Source organism: Grampus griseus, assembly GCF_964374135.1.
Source record: "Grampus griseus genome assembly, chromosome: 20".
Lineage (NCBI taxonomy): Eukaryota > Metazoa > Chordata > Mammalia > Artiodactyla > Delphinidae > Grampus > Grampus griseus.
The window spans coordinates 22,473,916-22,497,979 of NC_139014.1; the positions used below are offsets into that span (position 1 = coordinate 22,473,916).

A 24,064-nucleotide genomic window follows, 5' to 3' on the forward strand; every position below is an offset into this window, starting at 1 on the left:
TATTCTCAGATTATCAGCTTGGATGAGGCAGGCCAAACTGTACCCACCTCAGGTCAGGTTATCCAGTGGAAGTCAGTAAGTTCTGTGTAAATTACTATATATCTGTGAAGGGCAGATATGCATTTGCTTCTTAAACATAGGATTTTAGCTTTCTTATTTTCTCTCCTTTACATAATATCAAGGGAGGAAAAGGGCCTCCCACCTCTTACCCTCTCCAGTTTCATGTGCTAGAGTAATTAGTGGCTTTTAAGCAGCCATCCTACATATAATGTGGTTAGTTAAGTGGTCTAATGCCCGTTATCCAGTTAGTCACAGGCAGTAAGGTGGGGATTTGGTTAGTGGAGTCAAACAGAGAAGGAGTAATCTGATTAGCCAGTTGCTTTCTGAGGCTGTTGGCTGAGATGGTGGCTGTGGAATTGAGCAGGTCTGCTGGGTGAGGTTTAGCTTCAGGCAGACTGTAGGAATCCACTTCTTCCCAGAAGTCTCCTTTAGAACTTTCCCCTAACAGAGAATGCCCTTTGTCTGTAGATAGTCTCGAACTTGCACTATCTTTTCCAGCATGTTATAAGGTCAGAAATAGCCAGATGGCTATGGACCAGATTCCCAATTAGTCCATTTGTTTGTATCTTTTAGGGCCAATCTACTTTTTCCTGTAAGTTTTACAGCTAGAACGTGAGTGTGGTGCAGTAGACTGAGGTGCCAAAAGACCTTTGCAGTTTGGCAAGTTGCTGGTTTCCTCAGGTCTGGAGGTATAGAAAGGACTATTGCACTAAGGGGGTTTTGTTTTAAATACCGGAAGCCAATGGCCATGCCACTGAGAGAGTGTTGAACTGTGCAGAGTGGAGAAAGTACCTGACCTTGCTCCTTTTTCATTCCCCTTCTGACCCGGTCCCAGATACCCCCTCTTCCTCCTCTGGTTTCCCCTTTTCTGGTGTCTTAGTCGTGGAGCAGTGGCACAGTGGTATTCTCTCCTGTTAGCCACCCAGCCTTCCAGAGTTGGGTCCCTGAGGGTTCTCTAGGGAGGGGGCAGTTGGGCACAGAGGGGTTTCTGTTTGCTCCTTCCATTAACCACTTTAACAATGCCCATTGTCTTTACCTGTAGGCTGGGATTGGTGCAAAGATTCCTAAAGCGGAAGGCAATTGGTTCCCTTTGGTTCATCTGCTCATCTGCTGCCACCTAGTGGTTGCTTCTCCTTTGGCACCCTGTGTAAAGTGGAGGGGACGTTATGGATAGTTCTGTAGTGCCTTTTATCTCTTTTTTTCCCCTTCCAGACTTAAATTGTCCCCCTTTTGTTACTTCTTTATCCATCACATATAACAAAGCTTTCTTTTGTTTTACTCCTGGGTCAGAAAAATCTGGAAATGAATAGCTGGCGTAGGATCTTTGGAGAAACTTGGAATCCACTGACAACATCCCTGTTTGCTCCCAGTTTCTCTCTTTGGTGACATGAAATGGTGTCTTACTGCAGGGCTGTGATATTGTTGTTAAGAGGTGAGGAAGGCTACTGCCAAGCTAGAACAGCTCTGAATAGAATAGGCAGCTTTGAAGATAAAATTTCTATGGCTGCTCAGTTGCCCATCTCTCAAAATTTCTTGTGTAGAAAGTCAGGCAATAATATAACTAAACCTTACTGAGCAGTAACTTACTACGTGCCAGGTGGTGTTCCAGGTACCTTACACGTTAACTCCTTTAATCTCCTAATGACCTGGTGAGATGGAGTATACCCCTTCTAAGGTGAGGAAATTGTGGCGTAAAAGGTCAAGTAACTTGCTCTTAGAGAACATATGTAGTATACAGGGAACCGGGACTTATTTCCAGGTTGTCTGGTCCTAAAGTTTATGTTTTTTTTTTCTGGGCTGCGCCTCGCAGCTTGGGGAATCTTAGTTCCGGTGACCAGGGATTAAACCCGCGCCAGCAGTGAAAGCCTGAGTCTTAACCACTGGACCACCAGCGAATTCTCTCAAAGTTTATGTTCTTTTTTTCTTTTTTAAAGATTTTTTTTTTTGGTGGACCATTTTCAAAGTCTGTATTGACTTTGTTACAATATTGCTTCTGTTTTATGTTCTTTGGTTTTTTGGCTGCAAGGCATGTGGGATCTCAGCTCCTTGACCAGGGATGGAACCCACACTCTCTGCATTGGAAGGCGAAGTCTCAACCACTGGACCACCGCCAGGGAAGTCCCAAAGTTTATGTTCTTAACCATTATGTTTTGCTGCCTCTTGAAGGCACAGATAACCCGAGTGCTAGGCACAGGCAACAGGAAAAGGAAACAGGGTCGTATAGACACAAGCCCTCCCCACAGCACTCCCTCAGCCTGCAGGACACAGTGGGGTTGTTAACTGAGGCCCAAAAGGGAACTCTCCCATGTGCTGACTCCAAAGACTCGCTTCTAGCCCTGTCTCATTTCAGACAGAGTGAACACAAAAGAAAAAAATAACAAGTAGGCAGTGAAAGGAAGTCTGAGAAGCCGACCAGAAACCGGGCAAGCCTGGGTTCCAGAAATGGTCCTGCCCTGAAAGACAATTGCAAGCCCTCTTCTGTGTTTGGGCTTTTGTTTTCTTTCAGGCTCTCCCTTCCCACTTGGTGGTTTTTGTTTGTTTGTTTGTTTTTGTTTGCTTTTGGCTGCGAGGCATGTGGGATCTTAGTTTCCTGACCAAGGGATTGAACCCACGTCCCTTGCATTGGGAGCGTGGAGTCTTAACCGATGGACCGCCAGGGAAATCCTCCCTTCCCACTTTGTTTGGAGGCGATAAGAATGCCCAGAGCCAGCATTTTGATACCAGTACAAAAAGAAACACAACACCATCACACAGGGCAAGGAACCAAATCTGAGGTTTATTCGTGCTTTTCAAACCAGCCAAAGCAACCAGCAACTTCTTCCTCCAAAGGTTTCTCTCTCTCTCACCTTCTCTGTGACAAGCCTGTGGAAAAGGCAGAAGTGGGTATGTGGAGATGTTTAGAGATGGGCTCAGCTATGACGAGGCAGGTTTAGTAACGGGTCTGCTGAAGATGCCTCTTCTCACTTGTCTCATTGGTGGTTTACAGTTACTACACGGTGGGTGTCAGAGACCTGGGTCTCTTCTGTACAGGGAAGAGCCCATGATGTTGTTGGGCTGGATGGTACAGGGAGTGGGAGCGCTTGATCATCAGTTTCTTCATGAAGGTGGGGTAGAGAGAAGGGTATGTGTCCTAAAGGAGGAAAACTACACAAATTTGCTTTTATGATTCAAAATATAGAAGATATAAAAGGGCATAGAGTAAAAAGTGTCTCCCTCTTACCCTGTGTCACAGTCACGCAATTTCTCTGTTATTGGAGGCAACCAGTGTTATCCTCTTCTTTCTCCTTCCAGCGGTAACTCATACATATATAAGCAATTGGAGACTCCCTCTTTACACAAATGGAGCAAATTAGACCTACCCTTCACTGCTTTTTTTTTTTAAATTATTATTTTTATTTTGCGGTATGCGGACCTCTCACTGTTGTGGCTTCTCCCGTTTCAGAGCACAGGCTCCGGACGCGCAGGCTCAGTGGCCATGGCTCACGGGCCCAGCCGCTCTGCCGCATGTGGGATCTTCCCGGACCGGGGCACGAACCCGTGTCCCCTGCATCGGCAGGCGGACTCTCAACCACTGCGCCACCAGATATCTCCTAATGTGGCATAGTATTCAATTCCCTGAATTACTACAGTTACTTGGCGAGGTCTCTATTGAACATTTAGGTCATTTCCAATAGTTTGCTATTGCAAACAACCTTGTGTGTATATCATTTTGCACGTGTGCAAGTGTAGCTGTAGGATAAACTCCTAGATGTGGAATTGTTGGGTCAAAGAGAATGAGGAGATAAACAAGTTTGTCATGAAATAAATGACAGAGTGAAGTAGGGTGAATTTATTTAGATTTGGCAAAAAAATTCCAAGCCTTCTGCATTCATGGCCTGGAAATGGAGTCCTCATTCAGAAAATCATAAAGTCAAACCTTGAGCGAGAGGCCCGAGCTGGTGCTTCATGATTGTACAGGGGCATCAGAGAGTAAGATCTCTCCTTATGTATTTTCCTAAATGAACCACTCAACTGCTGCTGCACACTAGAGTGGGCCCTGGTCTGAAAGATTCCAAGGCCAGTTTGTATCACTGTCACACATAACATCCTTCACCCCATCAATAAAGGCTGCTTCCATTTCAGGCCAGAAGATGGAGCTAGTGATATCATGCTAGCCTTGGTGTCCTCCATCACCATCCTAATTCTAATCCTATTGTTACCCCACCCAAAGCACTCACTCTACTGTTTTAAAGTATGATGTGGTTCTTGCTGATAAAATGCAATCCATATTCTTTGTTACCTAAAAGTTAATTTGATTATGTTCCATAGGAATCCTCATACTGGATTCCTAATCTTTGCCAATCATATTGCAATACACGGGCATTTGGGGGAAATGGTACTCTGGATTTGAGAGCTGTGCGTAAAGAAACAGATCCATCCTTGTGGCACAAATTCCTAATTCTCCAATATTCATTCTCCCTTTTAAATTTATTAGTTCCACCACCGCCCGCCCGCCCCCGTCCCGGCCCGACCCTGCCCCACTCCACTTTTAAGCTGGACACAGATTCTACCTAGAAGAAAGCTTTCTTTGCAGCTTGCTGTCTCTGTATGTCCAAGTTCTGGCCAATGGGATGTAAGCAGAAGTGGTGTGTGCAACATCTGTGAAATGTCCTTAAAAGGAGAGGGTGTGCCCTTATCCTGTCATTTTATCTTTCCTGCTGGGTAGGATACAGACATGATAGCTTGAACTGGAGCATCCATCTTGGGCCATGAGGTAACCTGGGGAATGTTGACCACACACAGTGGGGCAAAAAGAGAAGGTACCTGGGACCTAGATACCTTGGATTACTTACCTCCAGATTTTTACAGAAGAGAAAAATAAATTTCTGTGTTAATTAATAACAATTAATCACTGTTATTTTGAGTTTTCTGTCACATGTAGTTGAACCTAATCCTGACTGACACAGTCGCCCGATTTAGGAAAAACAACTACAGCCTTATCTTCTTTCAATGGTGAATTACCAGCATCACTTTTGGAAATGAAGAAAAGCTACTTCACTGGCAACTCTCATCCTTCACAAAGAAACAAAGGCATGGCCAACAAATTCATTGTCAATAGTTCTGATACCTGGGCTTCATCTTTCTTCCACTTCAAAGGCGGTGGTGAGATACTCCTTTGGAACAATCCCAGTGAGGCTGTTCAGTTCTCCAACCCACCAGCCATACATGTTATATTCCTGAAAAATGACAAGAGGATGGTTTCCGTTGGAATTTAGTCATGCTTCTGTTAATCTTTGTTAATCTGTTAAATGATCACATGGGAGATTCTGTTGGGTGGTTTCTTTGTAGACACTGTCAGTACAACTCATTAACACCCCTGATGGGATTACTAAATTTAAAAGTTATCTAGAAGGAAGAAAAACTGCTTTTCTTTTGCCATCTTTCTGTCTACATTGTAAATTTAGCATATTTGGTGCCACTGCTGAACCTAAAGAGCATGTCTTTTACCAAGCAGAGTGGAACGGCTCCTTTGGGGAAAGTTGGGCACACCCTAAAATGCCAGAGCACTGAAGTATTCAGGGAGTCAGGTCATAGTGCAAATCAATAATATTTACCAAGCACCTTCTATGTGCAAAGTGTTGTTTGAGTTCCCATGAGATGGATGATGAATCAGAACACTGCTTGCTCCCTGGGAGTTTACAGCATAGAGTAATGGGCTTCGGAGTCAGACAGACTGGGATCTTGTCCCCACTTGGTCATTTAGTAACCATGTGACCGGACGGTCTCCTGGCTTTAACTTCCTCTTCTGTAAGAGTAGGCATAATATCACCCCTCTGTTGTGGGGAATATAAGTGACGCCGCAGACATGAAAACAATTCAAAGTGCCTGATACATAGTAGGTACTCTAAACATTAGATTCCTCCCCTGGAAGAGGTCAGAGGTTGACAGGTCCATCAATAATGACAGGCAGGACATAAGAGCCACAGGGAGGGGCAAACAAGAAAGGGAATGAGAGGGTTTAAAAGAAGGGTTTGAGAGTGGAGCTCACAGGGTTGAGAACGGAGCTCCTTGAGTACAGAAGAGCTTCTCAAAAGCACAGCAGATGTTGAACATTATAGGACTATTCCTGAAAGCACTAGAACATGTTTTCCTTCTTTTGAAGGAAGTGAAATTTAGGAATATGTGGAAAATATACGTATTCCAGTTCAACTGGATTCGGGTACCATGGAGCCAACTGTCTGCCTTTTGCCCACCTGGCTGCTGAGTTCTAGGAAAAAAAGAAAACCAGGTTGCTGACACACTAAAATTCTGGGTCAACTGGTTATCTTTTTGTTAGTGTACCTCCCCTCCTCTAACTCTGCCTCTCCCCTTCCTCTCAGCAGCTGACCTCTTTTCCACCTTCAAAGAGAAAAGAGAAGGCATCAGATCTGTCAACCTTCAGCCACCCAAACAGGAACTTACCTAGTGTGCACTTGTAACCCTTCTGCTTTTGTTCTTAGAGACCAGGTTGTAAGAAGTCTGACCTCTGCCTCTAATGTAAATGGCTCCTTATGTCAGCACTGAAGTGTGTTCAAGTTTCTTTCGTCTTTGAAAATAATTATTTAGTCCCTAATGCATGTCTGCTTCCCATTTCGACTAGTCTACACTGCCAATTCACAAATTTATTGAAAGAATTTATTTCACTTACTGCCCCAACTTCTTGCTTTCTATCCACTCTTCGAGCCACTCTAAGCAGGCTTCAACCTCCGTCATTCCACTTACGCTTCCTATAACCTCCTTATTGCTCAAATTCTATGAGCACTTTTCAATCCTTAATTTACTTGATCTCTCAGTATTGCTGGCACTATGGACCTTTCTTGAGGCATTTTCTTCTCTTAATTTCTATAATTATACTCTCCTGGTTTCCATCCTACCTCCCTCTCTGGTTGCTTCTTTTCTTTCTCCTCATCTTCCTCTATCCCTCCTTTTAATGTGGTGTTCCAGGGTTTCTATCCTGGCCTTCTTCTGACTTGATGCACTTTTCTTGAGCAATCTTATACACCTCTGTGGTTTAGCCACCATGCCTGTATAAATGACTCACAACCATAGCTCCAGCCCAGATCTCTAAGGGTTGGATCCCAATACCGAAGTGCAAGTCCATCAAGCTTCTCAAACTCACTGTGTCCTAAATTTAACCATCATCTTGCCTCTGTATCCATTCCCATTCACAGAGTATCTTGACGACCTGTGTTCTGTGTCTCAGTGAGTGATACCGCTATGCACTCAGTTACTCAAGCCAGAAACCCAAGAGTCATTCCCAATTTCACCCTCCTCTTCCAATCAGTCCTTGAGTTCTGTCAATTCTCTATCCAAAATGTTACTGGAATCCATCCAGTTCTCTCCATTCCCGTTGGCAATAGCCTAGAGTCATGTCACTGTCACCTCTCCTGAGGACTACAGAAACAACCTCCAAATTGGTTTCTGTGTCTCCATTCTTGTTCTCCTCCAATCTGCTTTTCATTGTGCAGCCAGAATCTTTCTAAAAGGCACACTGATAATATCACGGCTCTGCTTGAAACCTTAGTGAGTCCCTACTGCCTACTGTCAACTTCTTAAAAAGGTGGACAAAGCCCTGCATGATCTAGTTCCATTCACTGCCCAGCATTGTCATTTATTCCCTAAATCTAGTCGACCCTTAGTAAAACAGAACTTGTCTTTGCTACTCCCATGGGCCTCAGGGTCTCTCACCATGGAGCCTTTCCTCTGCCTGTTTAGCCTCTACTTCCCTCCTCCCTTCCATAGGGCTGACTCCTAAGCAGCCTTCAGATTTCAATTCCTGAGTCTCTGTGGCCTCTCCAGAAGCCTCTCCTCGCCACTCTCTAAGTGAGGGCCCCAGCTCTGTGGTCCACAGCGCCTGTGCCCTGTGCCTCCCTGGAAATGAATCATCACGCTGCCTTGTATCTGACGGCCTTTGTCTCACTGCCAGTCACTGGGTGGAAAGTTCTGTGGGAGCTGGGACCTTGTTGGTTTTGTTTGCTCTTGTATTCCCAGCAGTCAGCATGGTGCTTGGCACAGAATGGGGCCCCAAAAAACTTTGTTAAATGAGGTTACGAAGAAATGAAGGGAACAGTGGGGATTTATACTCTCAGTTGAGCAGATTAGTTACAACAAACTCCAAGATATTTCCTGGTGATTGAAATGGTTGTGGCAGGAAGAGAGCAATTGCCTTTGGAGACAGTTTCTCCAAATGGCTCCCTAAATACCATGAAGAGCATCTCAGATGCCATAAGAAGTGAGACTACTGAGCTTATCCTAAAAGGAACAGGGAATTACCTTTTAAAAATCTGTCATAAATAAATGAATGTGTCCACTCCCCTCCCCCTACAGCACCTTCTCATTCCCACAGCACCTTCTCATTGCCCCCCTCCCCCAGGAGGGAGGCCAGCTTCCCCCTACAGTCTGCACTGCTGTATGGGAGATTACCCAGAATTCCTCAGCCTATGCCTGTCAGGACATTTTATTTTATTGTTTTATTATTATTATTTTTTGGCCGTGCCACAAGGCTTGCAGGATCTTAGTTCCCTGACCTGGGATAGAACCCAGGGCTGGCAGTGGAAGTGCCAAGTCCTAACCACTGGACCGCTAGGGAATTCCCACGGCAGGACATTTTAAAGCTCCTCTCGGTACGAGTTATGTTACTGTCCATTTCCCAACACCGAAGTTAGGGCAGTTTCTGCCTTAAGTTTTCTTGTAGGGCTGCCTTGCATTAGTACGTCGCTGCAGTGGCCATGTCGACAGGGCCTTGCTGTGTGGGGGAAACGCATACTCTATCTTAAAAACTCTAGCTTCAGCTCTTTTGCTATCTCACTGGCAGAGGGTGGGCACCATGTTGTCTGACAGTCTTTTGATAAAAGTCAGCTTGCTTACACATGTGTGAGGTGTGGTCTTCTACTGCCACATGCTGTCATCTTCGTCACCTGAGGGGCTCAGCTACGGCATTCTCTCCCTAGGGACCGTTCAAGACTTCCGACTCTGACGCCCACTTGGCAGCATCCCCCTTCAGCCGTAAGGCCAGGAGTAGGAACAGAGCCTTGGGAAGGTGCTCTCTGCCAACTTGAAGAGGGTGCAAACGGGAAGCAGATGAGGCACAGCAGGACACCTGCAAAGGCCGGCTCCCAGTCAGTGCGCTCTTGTTCGAGGGGAGCACTGACCCTGCCGACCACAGATGTGGCATTCTCACCACAGAGGTGGGAACTGGGGTGTGTGCAATCAACTCTCTGCCCTTCAAAACAAAAGAGCAAGCAGAAGTGTAAGGAGGATGGCACAGTCTCAGAGACCATATGCATCCTGCTGTGGTAGCCTAGGAGCTTAATCAAAGCACCTACAGGTCTTGGGATCTCACTGTCTTCCAGATTTCATCCCTTGGCTGGATACCCGAAAAAGGCTACAGGGCTGAGATGTTTAAAGCGTGAATGGAATATTTCTAGCCTTTTCTTCTCCTATCACCACCCCACCATGCATTGCTCCAGCCCAGTCTGAACACCACGAGGTATGTTAAAATAATTTCTACTTTGATGAATTGCTGGGGAGTCCACAATTGCTCATAATTAAAGGGAGAAAAATGCAAATGAGATCCGGCGGAGAACTATCACCACCAAACGTTTATTTCACTGCGCAGCGCCAAAAAGAATTAAAACAACATTAAACTCACAGCAATCATGCTTAAGCTCTCGTTTCCAAGTGCCAAATTGCACCACTCTGGATCATACAGATGTTCGTTAATTATGCTAATTTTTATTAAACTATTAAAATGGAGAGAGTACTGGCTCAGCCAGGCAGACCCCAGCTCTGAATGAACTCTGCTCTTGTCTAGAGGTGCTAATTTACTGCATTTTTATTAAGTTGCTGATTCTTGGATTTTAGTTTTGGGATGGCAGAGAGAACTGAATTCCTGGTATCAACATTTTCAATAAAGTTTGACTTCTTTTTGCCCAGATGTTTGGAAGGACTGACTGGAAAAATGCCTGAGACAGTCCCAGGAGACCTGAAATCCTCAATGCGGAAGTGTTTCTACCTTCAAGGTGGGGATGCACACCTACAAGTGACAATGTTAGGGTCTCAGAATTATACAGGCTCCCCACTCCGTAACTCTCTATTCTATAGACTGTGTGTGGTAGAGCTAATGTTGATTATACAAACTGGTTAAGTGAAGATGATTTGGATAAGAATATAAAAAGCTATTTAAAAAAAACCCAAACCCTTTACATCAGTGCTTGCTTCTTGCCACAAAATCTTTTAAGAAGACTTACACTCAAAAATAGTATAATGTGTGGCTTGTTCTCGTCATAAATATTTCTAGGCTTGATCAAACATCTGTCTTCCTCAACATCAACCCTGCCCCACCTCCTTGAACCCCTCAGATGAAGGAGTCTTAAAAACGAAGGTTGGCTGTTTGGACTCCATTATCTGGTTGGAGAAGCTGTTGGCCTGGATGAGCAGAGTATTGAGGGAATCTGAAATAGGCACAGCACTCACCATCAGCAACAATCAAAAGTGTTTATGGGGGCTTGCACACTGCCCTAAAAGGATTTGTGCTGCTAATCTCCATCAACAAGGAAAAGAAACCCCTACCAAACCTGCCATAAAAAGAACAGCAAATTCTATAAACAAAAGGCAGTATGGCCACCAACCACGGGCTCGCCACACAGCTTGACTCTGCCTCCAGTGGTTTCCTATTGCTGTTTATGGCTTCAAGACTATCATGGCCCTTCTCAGTGCTCCTCCTGTCACAGGGCCCTGAGTCCCTGTGTGGCTGCAAATACCCTGTCAGTAGGTGTCAGGGGATATCAGGGGGAAAACCAGCAGGCGCCTATCATAAGCCTTAAAAGAGATTAAATACCCTTACTCCATGATTGCTACATATTAATTTCTCTCCTCCCTGCTGGTTCCTATTTGTTTAAGCTCTTCCATGGCTCCCCTGGAGTAGCACAGACATGACCTGGAATGACCATCCAGTCTGGGGCTGAGAATTCAATTTCTAGGCTCAGTGAATCCTAGGCTTTTCCAACAAAAGGAAATCACCATCCTCTAGGGCACAGATTCTTAAACTGGAGTCTCTGACCCATGGCCTCTCTGTGGATGCATGTGAAGGGATCTTTGAACTCCTTAAAACTGGTGTAAAATTTGTGTGCATGTGTACATGCGTTTTATCCCTGGGGTGAGGCCCAGACCTCTCATCAGATTCTCAAAGGGTTTATGAACCCTCTACAGTTGACCAACCAGCACTTTAGGGGGAAAGTACAATGATCTTTATGGCCTGTATCTGCTCTTTGGCCCAGTGTGGCCATCTCACCCCTACCCCCACTTTTATAAAACAGTGGAAGGAAATCAAGAATCCTGCCATTCTGGGTTTCCAAGGCTTCAGCCTTCCAGCTGCCAAGTCTATTCCTTCTTCAAAGGCTGACCAAGCTTGCTTATCCCTTCTAAGGCCATCTCTTTTTTTTTTTTTTTTTTTTTGTGGTACGTGGGCCTCTCACTGTTGTGGCCTCTCCTGTTGTGGAGCACAGGCTCCGGACACGCAGGCTCAGCGGCCATGGCTCACGGGCCCAGCCGCTCCGCGGCATGTGGGATCTTCCCGGACCGGGGCACGAACCTGTGTCCCCTGCATCGGCAGGCGGACTCTCAACCACTGCACCACCAGGGAAGTCCTAAGGCCATCTCTTTAACTGTGACTTAAAAGTTGTGGTGTCTTCTTATAGCTTCCATTCAAATCCACATGATGGCTTTTGGAGCAAACTGCTTGACACTGCTGGTTCCCCTGAGAATGTTCCTAATGGAAATGTTCTCTTTTCACATTGAATTGGGCTTCGATAAGCCTCTGTGGAACAAGATTCACAGAAAATGTCTCATACTTTTATTCTTTTAACCATCAAAGTTCACTATTTCAGTGCTTGTAAACAAGAGACTACCTCTTCAAGGGAACAATCAATCAGCCCCTAACATGAAAGATCAATAAATGCTTCACATATGTATGGGAAAGGCCAATCAATCACAGAATTATTGGTTTATGATTGCTTATTTCTCTTATTAGTGTCTGTACATCATACATTATCATTAGTAAAGATGGGAAATTTGAATTCCTAAGCAGAGTAGATTGTAATATTCCAAGCTGAGCCAAAAACATCATATTTTTACTCTGGGTTGGCCTACAATTTCTCTACTGAAATCCAGCTTTGGAAATTTAATGCTTTCTGAGGCTATCGAAAGTGATTAAATAAATTGAGGGCTCTAACTCAGCACCCTTCCAATTGCTGAGAAAAACAATTGTTCACCACAGACAAACAGGTGCCCATTTTTCAGGACAAATGGTTTTAGGAAGAGATTTTACCAAAGGAGAAAGCAAGTGGTCAGTTGGGTCGACAGTGGATTAGTTCTGTTGGAACCTGTGAAAGGATCAGAGCCCAATGCTTGGCTGAAACCTTGGGTAGCTTGGAGGCCTCTCCAGGCTGTTTCACACCGTGTTTTAGGTTCTTGGCAATCGTTTTCTCTTTTTTCCATTATTCAGAGTTTTGGTCTATAAATCATAATAAAGATGTATCACTAAATTTGCCTCAATTGAACTAGTTTTATTTATTGCCATGTTTCAGGGAACCTGCTAACCTAGACATTGGTGAGACTGGAGCCGGGGCCAGGGATGGGGGGCTTTGAGTCTAAGAAAGGGGACATTGAAAGGCTGGTGGCCAGCGACAGCAGCTGGGGTGGGGGGAACATGGCAACAACTCCACAAAGCTCACCCCCGGCAAAGAGCTGAGTGTTCTGAGAAGAGGAATGTGTCAGCTAGATGGAGGGTCTGAGAGCCCTGAGTGCAAGGGACTATTCAGCCTCAAGTCTGAACTGATGTCCTGAACTGGGTGTGAGTGGATAATGACCAAGTCAAGGCTAGGGAGGGGTGCAGGACCCGCGCACACACTGGACATTGTTGGTGATGGAAGTGTGGGCAAAATACATAGTGTGCATGACAGAAAAATCATAAGCTGTAAAGGTAAGAGGGAAGGCGGAACAGGGCTGTATGGAAAAGAGAAATGAGAAACACACAACTTGAACTTTGACTAAAAAGGAGAGGAAGGATAAAGGGAAGGTAAACACTTTGCAGACAGGAGAAAGCAAGGTGCTAAGTGCAGAATTCAGGAACAATAGAGACAGCACCATTTCGGAGCTGATAGAACGGTGATACCATGTGAGACTGGCGTATTAATATGTATTCCATAAACTGTGCAGCTCGCAGCTCTGCACCACTCTATTTTGCTCTGACCGCAGTACCAGCCTCAGGCACCACAACACAATTTGGAAACAATGTGACGGAAATGTTTAATCTGCTCGGCCCATCTGTGCTGCGTATTTCTCCAGATCTCCCTGAGAGAGGCGCCTTGAATCTCCACATTGCCTTTAATATTCTCCTAAATCACCTCCCCACTGCACTTCAAGGGCCATTGCTACAATATCACAGGTTCATCTAAAGTGCAGTGGGGGTGGGGGGGGGAGGCGCAGGCCAGGATATTTTTTATTTTAAAATAATTTCCAGGGATCGTCTTTTTTGCTTCCTTTAAAAAAAGAAGAAAAGTTATTCTACTGTTGCTGTAAGGTTATTGAGGTTGTTCATTGCAAAACAGGGTAGGATAGAGTGGAATCATTCTCCAAAGAATTATTTTTATTAATCTCGATTCCCTCAATTGGACATGGGAGGGGGTAAGCAGATGCTCCTTTTCTCTTATCCCTGCACCTTGCTATGGTGATGTGTTCATTTGGGGCTGGTGCCTGTCTGCTTTACACTCTCTGCATCAGGTATCACTTTGACCCTGTCCTGCTCCAAACAAAGCCATCTTGTTCAGGACAGGTAAACATTGAGTCCCTGGTCACCATGCCCTCATCAGAAAGGAACACTGTCTATATTATTAATTTTTAGCTTAAAATCTTATATTTTCTCTCTATAAGTACAGATGTTAGCATCAGATTTCCACTGCCTTTCCTCCACTTGATTTTGTCAGATTCAGTGATTTGGGGCTAGAATGTAGGAAGCTGGGGTAGGTTTCAGAGAAAGAGGGGATGACAGACCTTAGACAAATGGAAGAGAGTTGCACATAACCAAGAAAATTAGGATTCCTTTTGCTATGTGAATTAAAGAAATGAATAATTTAATCCGTGAGATTGTTCCGGCGAGGGAAAGGCAACGTCCCAGTTGCGAAGCCTACAGCCTGTCGGTGTGTTACATCATCTGCACACATAGGCGTTTCCATGACAACCGCTTATAGCTTCATTTCCTGGATCCCTCTAGGGGGTGTCACAGCCAGATCCACCTGCTTTTCACCCTACCCTCGGTGGGGTCATGGTAAGGTCGCCAGAATAAATGAACGCGGGTACTAATGATCTGTTTACTGCTGTTTATGCTCTGTGTGTGTCAGGGGCACCGCACGTTTAGAGAGCTCATTATGGCTGCAATTAGAATGCACCATCGCTAGATATTTAACTCCTTTTTCTTTTAAATTAGCATTTTAATAACATGCTTTGAGCAGAGAAACAAAATGACCATTTTTCACGGCCAAACTTCTAGCTGTAGGTGCAACTTTAATGGCAAAGTTGTGAAGGGAAAAAAAGAGAAAAAAAGGCCATTTTTACTACTTTCACCCTCCTTCTTACCAAAAGGATATTTTTATTTACTTTCTAACACACTCGATTTCCTAAATTTGTTTTGAATCCAATTATATTGGGTGGTTTAAAGTACCGTGCTCTTGTTGGATGGAAATTAGCAGCTACTGAAATTAACTTTCTATGTGACCTGTGAAAGGGGCGAAAATAATTACAAGTGTGTGTAAGAGACCCTTCTCCAAAAGACCCTTGCTGTAGGATCAGACTGTGATCTGATCCTACCATTATCAAATATCTTTATATAGTAATTGCAAGGGCTATTTTCTTCAAAAAGGTGGTTGCAATTACTGTTTTTGTTTTGTAATTCTTAGGATTATCTTATAGAGGATAAATGATGACAAAACTTGTCATTATAAACAGGATAAATAAGAAGCAGAAATAATGAAAATAATAACACAGCATCATTTGTCGTTTAAAAGGGTGAGATCTTGGGGCATCAAAAAGTAAGAACAGGGAAAATACAAGGTAGAGACCCACTGGGTCAGAATGTTCCAATAGGCACTAATTGCTTTCTAGGAATCAGCGAACACCTTTGCTAGGTGTTTATAGATCCTCTGTTTGTAGAAAGTACAGTGAAAAATAATTTGAATGTTTCGATTATCTTTTCCAGTCTGTTCCATTTTCATTATTTATTTCCTATAAATCGGGACCTTGCTGAACATAATTCTGCAGACAAGGAGGTTGATGGGACAGCCAATGTGAACGAGGAGATAGATGGTGGGTGCGTATAAGATAGATGCTATGTGTTTATGAAAAGGAGCAGTATGTCTGCACGTGAACATCCACAAAGTAGAGCAAGCAAGCGTGTAAACTATAACGGGTATTTATAGGTGGAAAAAAAAAGGTGCAAGGAAGATTGTATGGGAACAAGCACACTGAGCCTGAAAAGGTTTGCTTTTTTCCTACCCTCCACGTCCAAGTTCCGCTAAGATGTCCCCTGCTTGCTGTGGCTCCTGTGAAACAAGCCTTTCCATGACAACAGATGGGGGATTTCACAGCCAGAAGACACAGGAGGTCAACAGTTGAAAAGCAAGAGTTAGAAAGAGAGATCTTTATCGACATCAAAACAATCCCCTGAAAGATAGAAGGAGGAAAAATTTAAAGACGTAGCAGGAAAGAAAAAGAGCCTTTATAAAAATGCAGGTTAAAATGTTCAGGCTTTTGTATCAGCCTAGTTGCACCTTAGACTCTGCCATTTCATAAATAAAATACGGATAGCATAGACTATAATCTGGTGATAGCTACCCCAGGACATATCTAGATACACTTCTGTTATTTTAATTAAATACTGCATTATGGTTTGTGACAACTACATAGCTACAGCGTAAATGAATTTGGAATTAAAGTGTTACTTAGGCATCCAGTCATTTTTGTTTCATTCCTCAGTTTTACAAAGCAAATAGCTATAAAATCAAGATGTTTGTTCATTTACAGATGGAGCAGGATTGTTGTCACTGTTCTTTTTCTCCTTAATCCTCCTGCACAAAACGAAGACAGAGCTCAGAGTCTGGCTCCCAACACTCTTAGCTTATGAGACACATAAGCTAAGACACATAAGCTGAGACACATAAGAATCACATTGTGATTCTTTGCAATCACAAAGAAAAACACATCCTCTTGACTATAATGTGAAACGCTGAATATTAATTGCTGGTATTTCGCTTATCTTTCTAGCTGAGTTCTGTCTTTTAACAATTATTCTGATGGGCTGCAGTCTTGCACTGCCAGGAAATTTTTCTCCTTTGCTTAATATTTAGAAACGCATTTTATTTTATTAAAAAAAAATCTTAAAGTTCATAATCCTCCTTGGAAGTTTTTAGTATCTGGAACTCTTGGCAAATACAGAATATTAGTGGGAATAGGGAAACCGCCAAAGCTCTTTGCTGAAAAGATGATGCACTTTCTGAATCTAAAAGGAAAAATATTTTTCATTCTAGGAATATTAATATTTCCTTAATGAAACTTGAGAGGGTATTACAGTTTGATATAATCAGTTGGTCAGTTTAAATGTCACTTCACTAGCAAATTATGAGAAAGAATATTCTCGTCTTACAGGCACAGACTTTCACTCAAAATTTATATGTTAAAGTAAAAGGATTTTTGTTCAAATCTGAGGATTTAATTGTATCTTGAATGCGTCATATGTCAAGATGAAAGTTTTTAAATAGTAAGTTTTCTGAAATCATTGTCTATTATTTCTAGTGCAAGAATCAATATTCTTTTTCTTAGTCTTAAATACCACAAGTCTGGCAATGTCTGCTAATTCCAGCTTTTCTGTGTTCTAACCAATTATCCCAAGCCCCCTGTAACTAATCCTATAAGCATAGAAGTTACTGCTCTGTATATCTGCAATGAGGTTATAATTTGCTTCAGTATTTTGCTAGTTTGGTTGGAGAGCTGGATCCATACACTACCAAGAAACACCAGCAGACAGGTTTGGGGAGGCTGAGTTCCTTCTGAGAAAATAATTACACAGAAACAAAGCTTTTGTGACCCCTTTTAAATAGAGCATCTCACCGAAATGTCATCCAGCCTCTCTGGCAGATTAGTGAGTTTATTACTAAATCTCTGTCTAATAAACGTGCAGTTGACTCTGGAGGAGCTGCTTGTTATAATACTGGCAGTGGGAGATGGAGGGAATGTCACAGTTAAAGACACAAATTTTCCCCATAATATATTCGAATGGAAACCTCTGAATCCAATACTACATGGGCATATCTAATAAATTTACAATATTTCAGTCTCAACAGCCTTCACTGGTTAGTTTTAAAGATTTATGTGGTAAAAAATTACTCAGTGATGAATATGGTTTATTCTGTGCAGTACTGGAGGTATAAGGAATTAAACTACCGTCTTTAACAGTGAATTTATTATTACCTCTGTCAAAAGACGAAGCCTTTAACAGCATTTGTTATAAATTCACCGCAAAATAAATGGCTGGAATTTTTTTACACTGGAGTTTGTAAAGCATTGGGTGATCGTGAGCATTAACCTAACCCTGCCATGGCTTATATGGTTCTAGGTAAACATTTCTGTCTGGGTCTCACAGCTAATTATCTGATCTGGGACTTTCCACCTGACTGAAAGGTGTGTGTGTGTGTGTGTGTGTGTGTGTGTGTGTGTGTGTGTACAAAGTGAAGGGTCTTGTCCAGGACAACAGTTCAGGACTGAGGAGATTAAAGTGCAAAATGCCAATTTTACTTTTTTTTTTAAATGGGTTTTATAATAAATGGCCAGGGTTTAGAGAATAAGGTTGATATGTAGCCAGGTCTCTTGTTTGCAGGTTTATACACACGCATATGCACACACACATACACGCATAAGCACGCATACACACACGCACACTCACAAACACCCTCTCCCTTTTGTCCTCTCTTGGAATGGGTGTCCCCTCATTTATAAAAATTACCTGGAAGGAATGAGGCTGCCAGGGTTTGTTCTAGATGATTGGTTCCTGTCTGGGGGAAAGGAATGGCCTCTACTGAATTTGACCGGTGTGTGACCGTTGCCTTCCAGCTGACCCCAAATCCCATTCCCATTCTCCTAACTCTATAGCCTCCCATAGGGGTTATTAATGAGAGAAAACACCATCATCATCATCATCTTCGTCATCACAGCACAGTGTTGACCTGCTTGTTCACATGAAATGGGGTTATGGGGACAGCTTCTGCTTCTCTTTTCGTATCATCATAAATAAGAAAAGATATTTTCTGATGGTACCCTCCCTCACCGTCCCCTTTGGTTAGGTCAGAGGTGAATGATAGCTCTTTGGCAGGCATTGATCAGTTTCATCACTATGTTTGTGCAGTCTGTGCCCCAGACCTGTATTCTCCCCACTTCCTACCCCCGAATTACCTCCCAAATTACCCTGCCCATCCCCCAGTCAGCCAAACGGAGGGTAATGGTGCCTGAGGAAGTCCTAAATGGACACTAGATGTCACCAAACACCTCCTTTCCCTCAGAGCCCTGAAATTTAAAAAAAAAAAACTTCATTTAAAGCAATTGAAGGAATTAACGTATCTGTTTTTATGAGGTGTTGTCAAATTCAACTAAGCACACTTAAAAGAGGAAGTACTGCTGCATTCAGATAATTTTTACAACATACAAATCTCTTCTGGAGGGGTTGGGGTCAAGGGAGGGGAAAGGGCTACATTCTTTAAGTAGTCCTTTGAGGGAGTAGGTGAAGAACACTGGGCTTTAAAAGTCCCACTGTAACAGATGTGGTGTTATGTTAACATAGTCCAGGTGTGCCAGGGACAGGCCTGCTGCATTCGGATAACTAGGAGCTGGGTTTGGAGCCAGGACCCGGCCTGAATTTAAGTAGCTCCAATCCAGTGCTGGAAGCTAACTGTCACCCAGGATGATGGAATCGGTCCATCCTCATCCACACAAGACCCATGGCCATCTGACAGCATCATGTGTTCAATGTTAAACTTGACCTTGCCTTTAAGGATCCCTGTTTCCATACCAACTGTACCAGAAGACAACCAAAGCATGGTGTGTTTGGGAGGTGAGAATATCTCCCCACCCTGGCTAAGCCACCATGTAAATATAACCCTTCTGTGGTGCCCAGCTTGTTGCTCCAAGGCTGCCTTCCATGGAAATAAGTAGCTGGAAAAACCCTGGAGGAGCCCAGGGCCAACTCATGAGTCACACAACATAAGCTCAAGAGATGTAGCCTATCAACTCTGTTTACCTTAAATGGTAAACAGGGACCATTTAAGGGTCATTCAGGGACCTCTTCTTCTTTCTAGACAATTGAGAAAGAGTTTCTTTCTCTCTCTCTTTAATTTGCCCTTATCTGCTGGACAGCTCATGTTACCACTGTAAATTACTTCTGGAAGAGGAGGCCTAATTTTTAAATGGGCGTTTATTTAGGTTATCTCGAAGAGTAGAACAAGTACCTTTATTATTTAGAAAAAGGTTCCCCAGTGAGAGGCCTTTAAGCCAGGAAGACAGAGTCACTTCTCTGAAACATAGAAACTGTGGCTCGTCTTATCCAAACAGAGACTTCTCACCTTTCTCCTACTTACAATAAATGCTCATGGCAGTGCTGGTCCACAGAGGGGCTGTATGCCAGGGCGCAGCCAGGGCGCAGTGTTACTGCACCGAGGGTGATTCAGGACCTACCCTGTCATGCCTGGTGCCCAGGCTGAATGGATTTTTGGAGTACACCTGTTGTTGAACCCCTGCCAAGTACTGATGGCCACTAACCCCCAAATCACTTTTCCCCTCTGTTGATGTTTGGAATGTCAGACAGGACTGAGCAGCAGCCGGCGTGTATTTCAAACACAGCAGATGGATTTTTATATTAGCTCCTATTTCATGTTCAGGCAGAGCGACCGCCACACTAAAACCGCAGCCTCTGTGCTGCCGAGTTTGCTTCTGCGAGATTAATTTTGTGAAATTAATTGGGACAAGATTGAAAAGGAAATTAAAAGGTAGCTGAGTGAATAGGCCTTTCAAACACCTTTTTCCTGCTCTATTCAAACTTGAATTCTGCGGTGGTCTCAGGCATGGTGGGAAGTAATTTACGGGAGCCATCGGTTACGTATGAGGAGACCTGCACAAGCACCACAATCTGGAGCCACTGAAGAGCGTTAAACACCCCGCCGTGGCCTGAGCTGCGTCCCTGCACCAGGTGGAAGCGAAGTTCAGTCCCTGCACCAAAAATGCTGTTCAGAAATATCTGGGCCCAGAAGGCACGTGGGAACGTCCACTGGATGCACAGGTCTGCTCCATTTTTAAAATCTCCTTTTAATATATTTGCGGCCCAAATTGGAACTCAGTGCATTAAGTGGGCGTGCAACTTCGTGGGGCTTAGTAACGGATAGATGTGTTGGGGAGGTGGGCGGGGTCCTGCAGACTGTGCCATTGCTTACTGTTTCAGAGCTGCGATACATGGCTCTGGCCTCTCCTCAAAGAAGTTTGAACAGGGGCTTCCCTGGCGGCGCTAGTGGTTGGGAGTCCGCCTGCAGGTGCAGGGGACGCGGGTTCGTGCCCCGGTCCGAGAAGATCCCACATGCCGCGGAGCGGCTGGGCCCGTGAGCCACGGCCGTTGGGCCTGCGCGTCTGGAGCCTGTGTTCCGCAGCGGGAGAGGCCGCAACAGTAAGAGGCCCGTGTAAAGAAGTTTGAACAATTGATCAATTTTGCCACTGACAAAGTCTCTCAGACCAGGAAAGGCACAGTGTATTTCCACGTAAGGCCTCTTCACTGGATGGCCTTCTATTTCCAAGAGAGGACCTGTTGAGCTTTCGAATATCTCTGTGAAGAGTTCTTGGCAGGACAGGCTACCTTTTTTTTTTTCTCTCAATTCACTAATAATTTATTGAACTCCTGGTGTGTACCCAATATTGACCCCAAAAGTTTATTGTTAGTGGAAAAGAGGGGAATATCATAATAATTATCATCCTAGATGCCAGGCGCTTCCTTACACAAATTCTCTAATGAAAGTATCACAACACCCTATAAACAGAAATTATCCCATTTCTACAGATGAGGAAATTATCCCATTTCTACAGATAAGGATTAGCAAGATTAAGTGACTTTGTTCAGGGTCACATAAGTAACCCACCTGTTGACAATTTGCTTCCCTAAGAATAGGACAGGTGATGGGCATTTGGTTATCTATGGGGTGCAGCTTTCTTACCCAGCCAATCATCTTCTCTGGAAAAAAATTTTTTAAAGGGTAAATAGCTCTCTTTCTGGGATCATTCTTGTCCAAAGGCCCTAGACCCTAACAGACTCTCTTGGCCCTAGGATTCTAGGATTGAGGGTTGGGTCATACTTGGGCAACTATTAAGAAACAGTAGGTGTGGTGTGTGTGTTTATGTATGTGTGTGTGTGTATATATATATATATGTGTGTGTGTGTGTGTGTGTATATATATATAAAATGAATATTATTAATCTATAAAAAAGAATGAAATAATGCCATTTGCAGCAACATGGATGGACCTAGAGATTATCATACTAAGTGTAGTAAGTCAGAGAAAGACAAATATCATATGATATCACTTATATGTGGAATCTGAAAAAAATGATACAAATGAACTTACTATTTATAAAATAGAAATAGACTCATAGACACAGAAAACAATCTTATGGTTACCAAAAGGGAAAGGGGGAGGGAAGGATAAATTAGGAGTTTGGGATTAGCAGATATATACTACTCTATATAAAATAGATAAACAACAAAGTCCCACTGTATAGCACAAGGAACTAAATTCAATACCTTGTAATAAACTATAATGGAAAAGAATCTGAAAAAGAATATATATATATATACATATACATATATATGTAAAACTGAATCACTTTGCTATACACCAGAAACTAACACAACATTGTAAATCAACTATACTTCAATTTAAAAAAAAAAACAAATAAATACCAAAAAAAATGAGAGAGAAAGAAACAGCAGGGAACAGCAGGAACCCAAGAATAAAGTTATTACCCCCCAATTCCCACCCCACTCCCCCATCCAGGGGCCACTTCTGTTCTCTACCTGCCACCCCCTGCCCCTCAGAATATTTCTCTTACCATACAAAGAGAGAGGGAAAAGCCAAATGTATTTATGAGGCCCCAAAACAAAAGAACTTAGAATTTTTTTGCTTGTTTAATCTGAATAAATAATTAAAGCTAAGACACATTTTTGTGTGGAATTTCTTTAGCAGATTTGCAAAGTCAGCCTCACCATGTTAATTTAGACCCGGAATGTTTGAAGTGGAGGGAACCTTAGAGATCTAACACAACTCCCTCATTTTACAGGTAAGGAAACTGCTCCAGGTAAGCTGAACTGCACTCAGTTGCATCTTGTCTTCTGTTTCTCAGGGAAATAGACTTCTCTAGGTTCCTAAGAAGTGGGCTTTTCTTGCCTGACAAAAGTTCTACTGGCCAGAGAGAAAAATAAAATGGAGATTTCTAGATACCATTTTTCTGGACTAACCTCAACTTGGGTCAGTTCTGTCCCTGCAGGTGTGAGAGGCAGGCTGCAGAGTGTAACTGACTCCAATAAAGGAAGCCAGCTGGGGCTAAGTATGGAATAATATGGAATAAATTTAGGATCCATATGAGAGAAAATTCCTGAGATTAGGAGTTACTGAACATCTGAATAGACATACAGCTGATAATGGCAGTGGAATCTCCTTTTCTATCTGTCTGAATTGGTTCATTTGTGCTTTTTAGAGGCAAGGGAATGGATCAGGTGGCCTTTTAAGGTTCCTTCCTGTCCAAGGACTCTTATTGAGTTAAGTAATATAATAAAGGTAAATCCAATCTGAAATGCTCCCCAAGCCAACGTTAACTGGAATGAAGTTTTATGAGGGAAACTTCAGTTAAGCTTCTAGCTTCTCATTTCTTCCCTTGCCATGCAGAGATGAGCAATGTGGAGAAGGGTGGCAACTGGTGTAGCTTTTGGGGTAAGAAATGTGCTGCTACCAAGGTAAGGGATGACTACGAACTCAGGACCTTCCAGGAGATGGCGAAAGATGCCCGATAGAACCAAGGCAGCAAACTATTCCCTGTGAATTAAACTCTGATATATTGGCTTTTAGTAATGGAGGAGGGGAAGGGGGGTTGGTTAAAAAAACCCAAAACAAGTTGGGGAAGGTCCCCATGTTCTTTGTAATCTCAATATTACAATAGCCCTGGTAACCGCAGACAGCTCTATACTGCAAGGGCAAGTCACCGCACAGCCCCTTCTAAATGGAGGAAATGGACCCCCAGTGAGAAGTCATTAACAAAGGCAAAAGACATGCAAAACAAGCAAAATAATCATGACCGAGAGAGAAGGCCAGCAGACAGTCTGACTCTGTTCTCCCCTCCTCCTGCTGCAGGCACCTCAGACAATGTAAACAGTTAATTTGTTCACCTGCAGGCTCTGGGCAAACAGAGGCCTGGTCACACCTGAGTGGATAACTCGATTACCCCAGCGTGGTAATGTACACAAATTCTATTACTCGGCAAGTCTTGCTTTCGGGCATTTGAAATACCAATCAGGCCAACGTCCACTCCCTTCTTTGCTTCCAATTTATTCTTGGTGTATTGGAGCTGCACCTGAATGGCACTAGGGTGGTGCTGAATTAGGAGTCTGGAAGAAATCACTAGAAGATTCTGATCTCACCCAGCAGGGATTGCGGGCCTCCTGCTCTCTGGAAAAAGGTTGGGTCTGAATTTGGTCGTAGTTCAAAGGGGACTCATTGGAACTGCTGAAAGCTACCTTCTGTCAGCCCTGGTCTGTTTCTTAAGGAACTTGTGGTATATTTCAAACTGAGACAAACACCTGGCCAAGGTAATGACATTTACAGAACAAAGATAAATTGCAAAGGATGGGTTAATAACA

The 24,064-nt window shown here is 43.4% G+C and overlaps 1 protein-coding gene across 1 annotated transcript in view; it reads right to left on the reverse strand.

Moving 5' to 3' along the window:
- Positions 1 to 2,843: 2,843 nt before the first annotated feature.
- SKAP1 (src kinase associated phosphoprotein 1) overlaps positions 2,844 to 24,064 on the reverse strand; it is a 274,732-nt gene continuing 253,511 nt past the window's right edge. Inside the window, exons 12-13 of the mRNA XM_082679184.1 lie at positions 5,168 to 5,276; positions 2,844 to 2,922 (exon numbers count right to left, since the gene is read on the reverse strand). Of these exons, the coding sequence (XP_082535310.1) occupies positions 5,175 to 5,276 (102 nt within the window). The 3' untranslated portion in view covers positions 2,844 to 2,922; positions 5,168 to 5,174. The remainder of the gene's footprint in view (positions 2,923 to 5,167; positions 5,277 to 24,064) is intronic.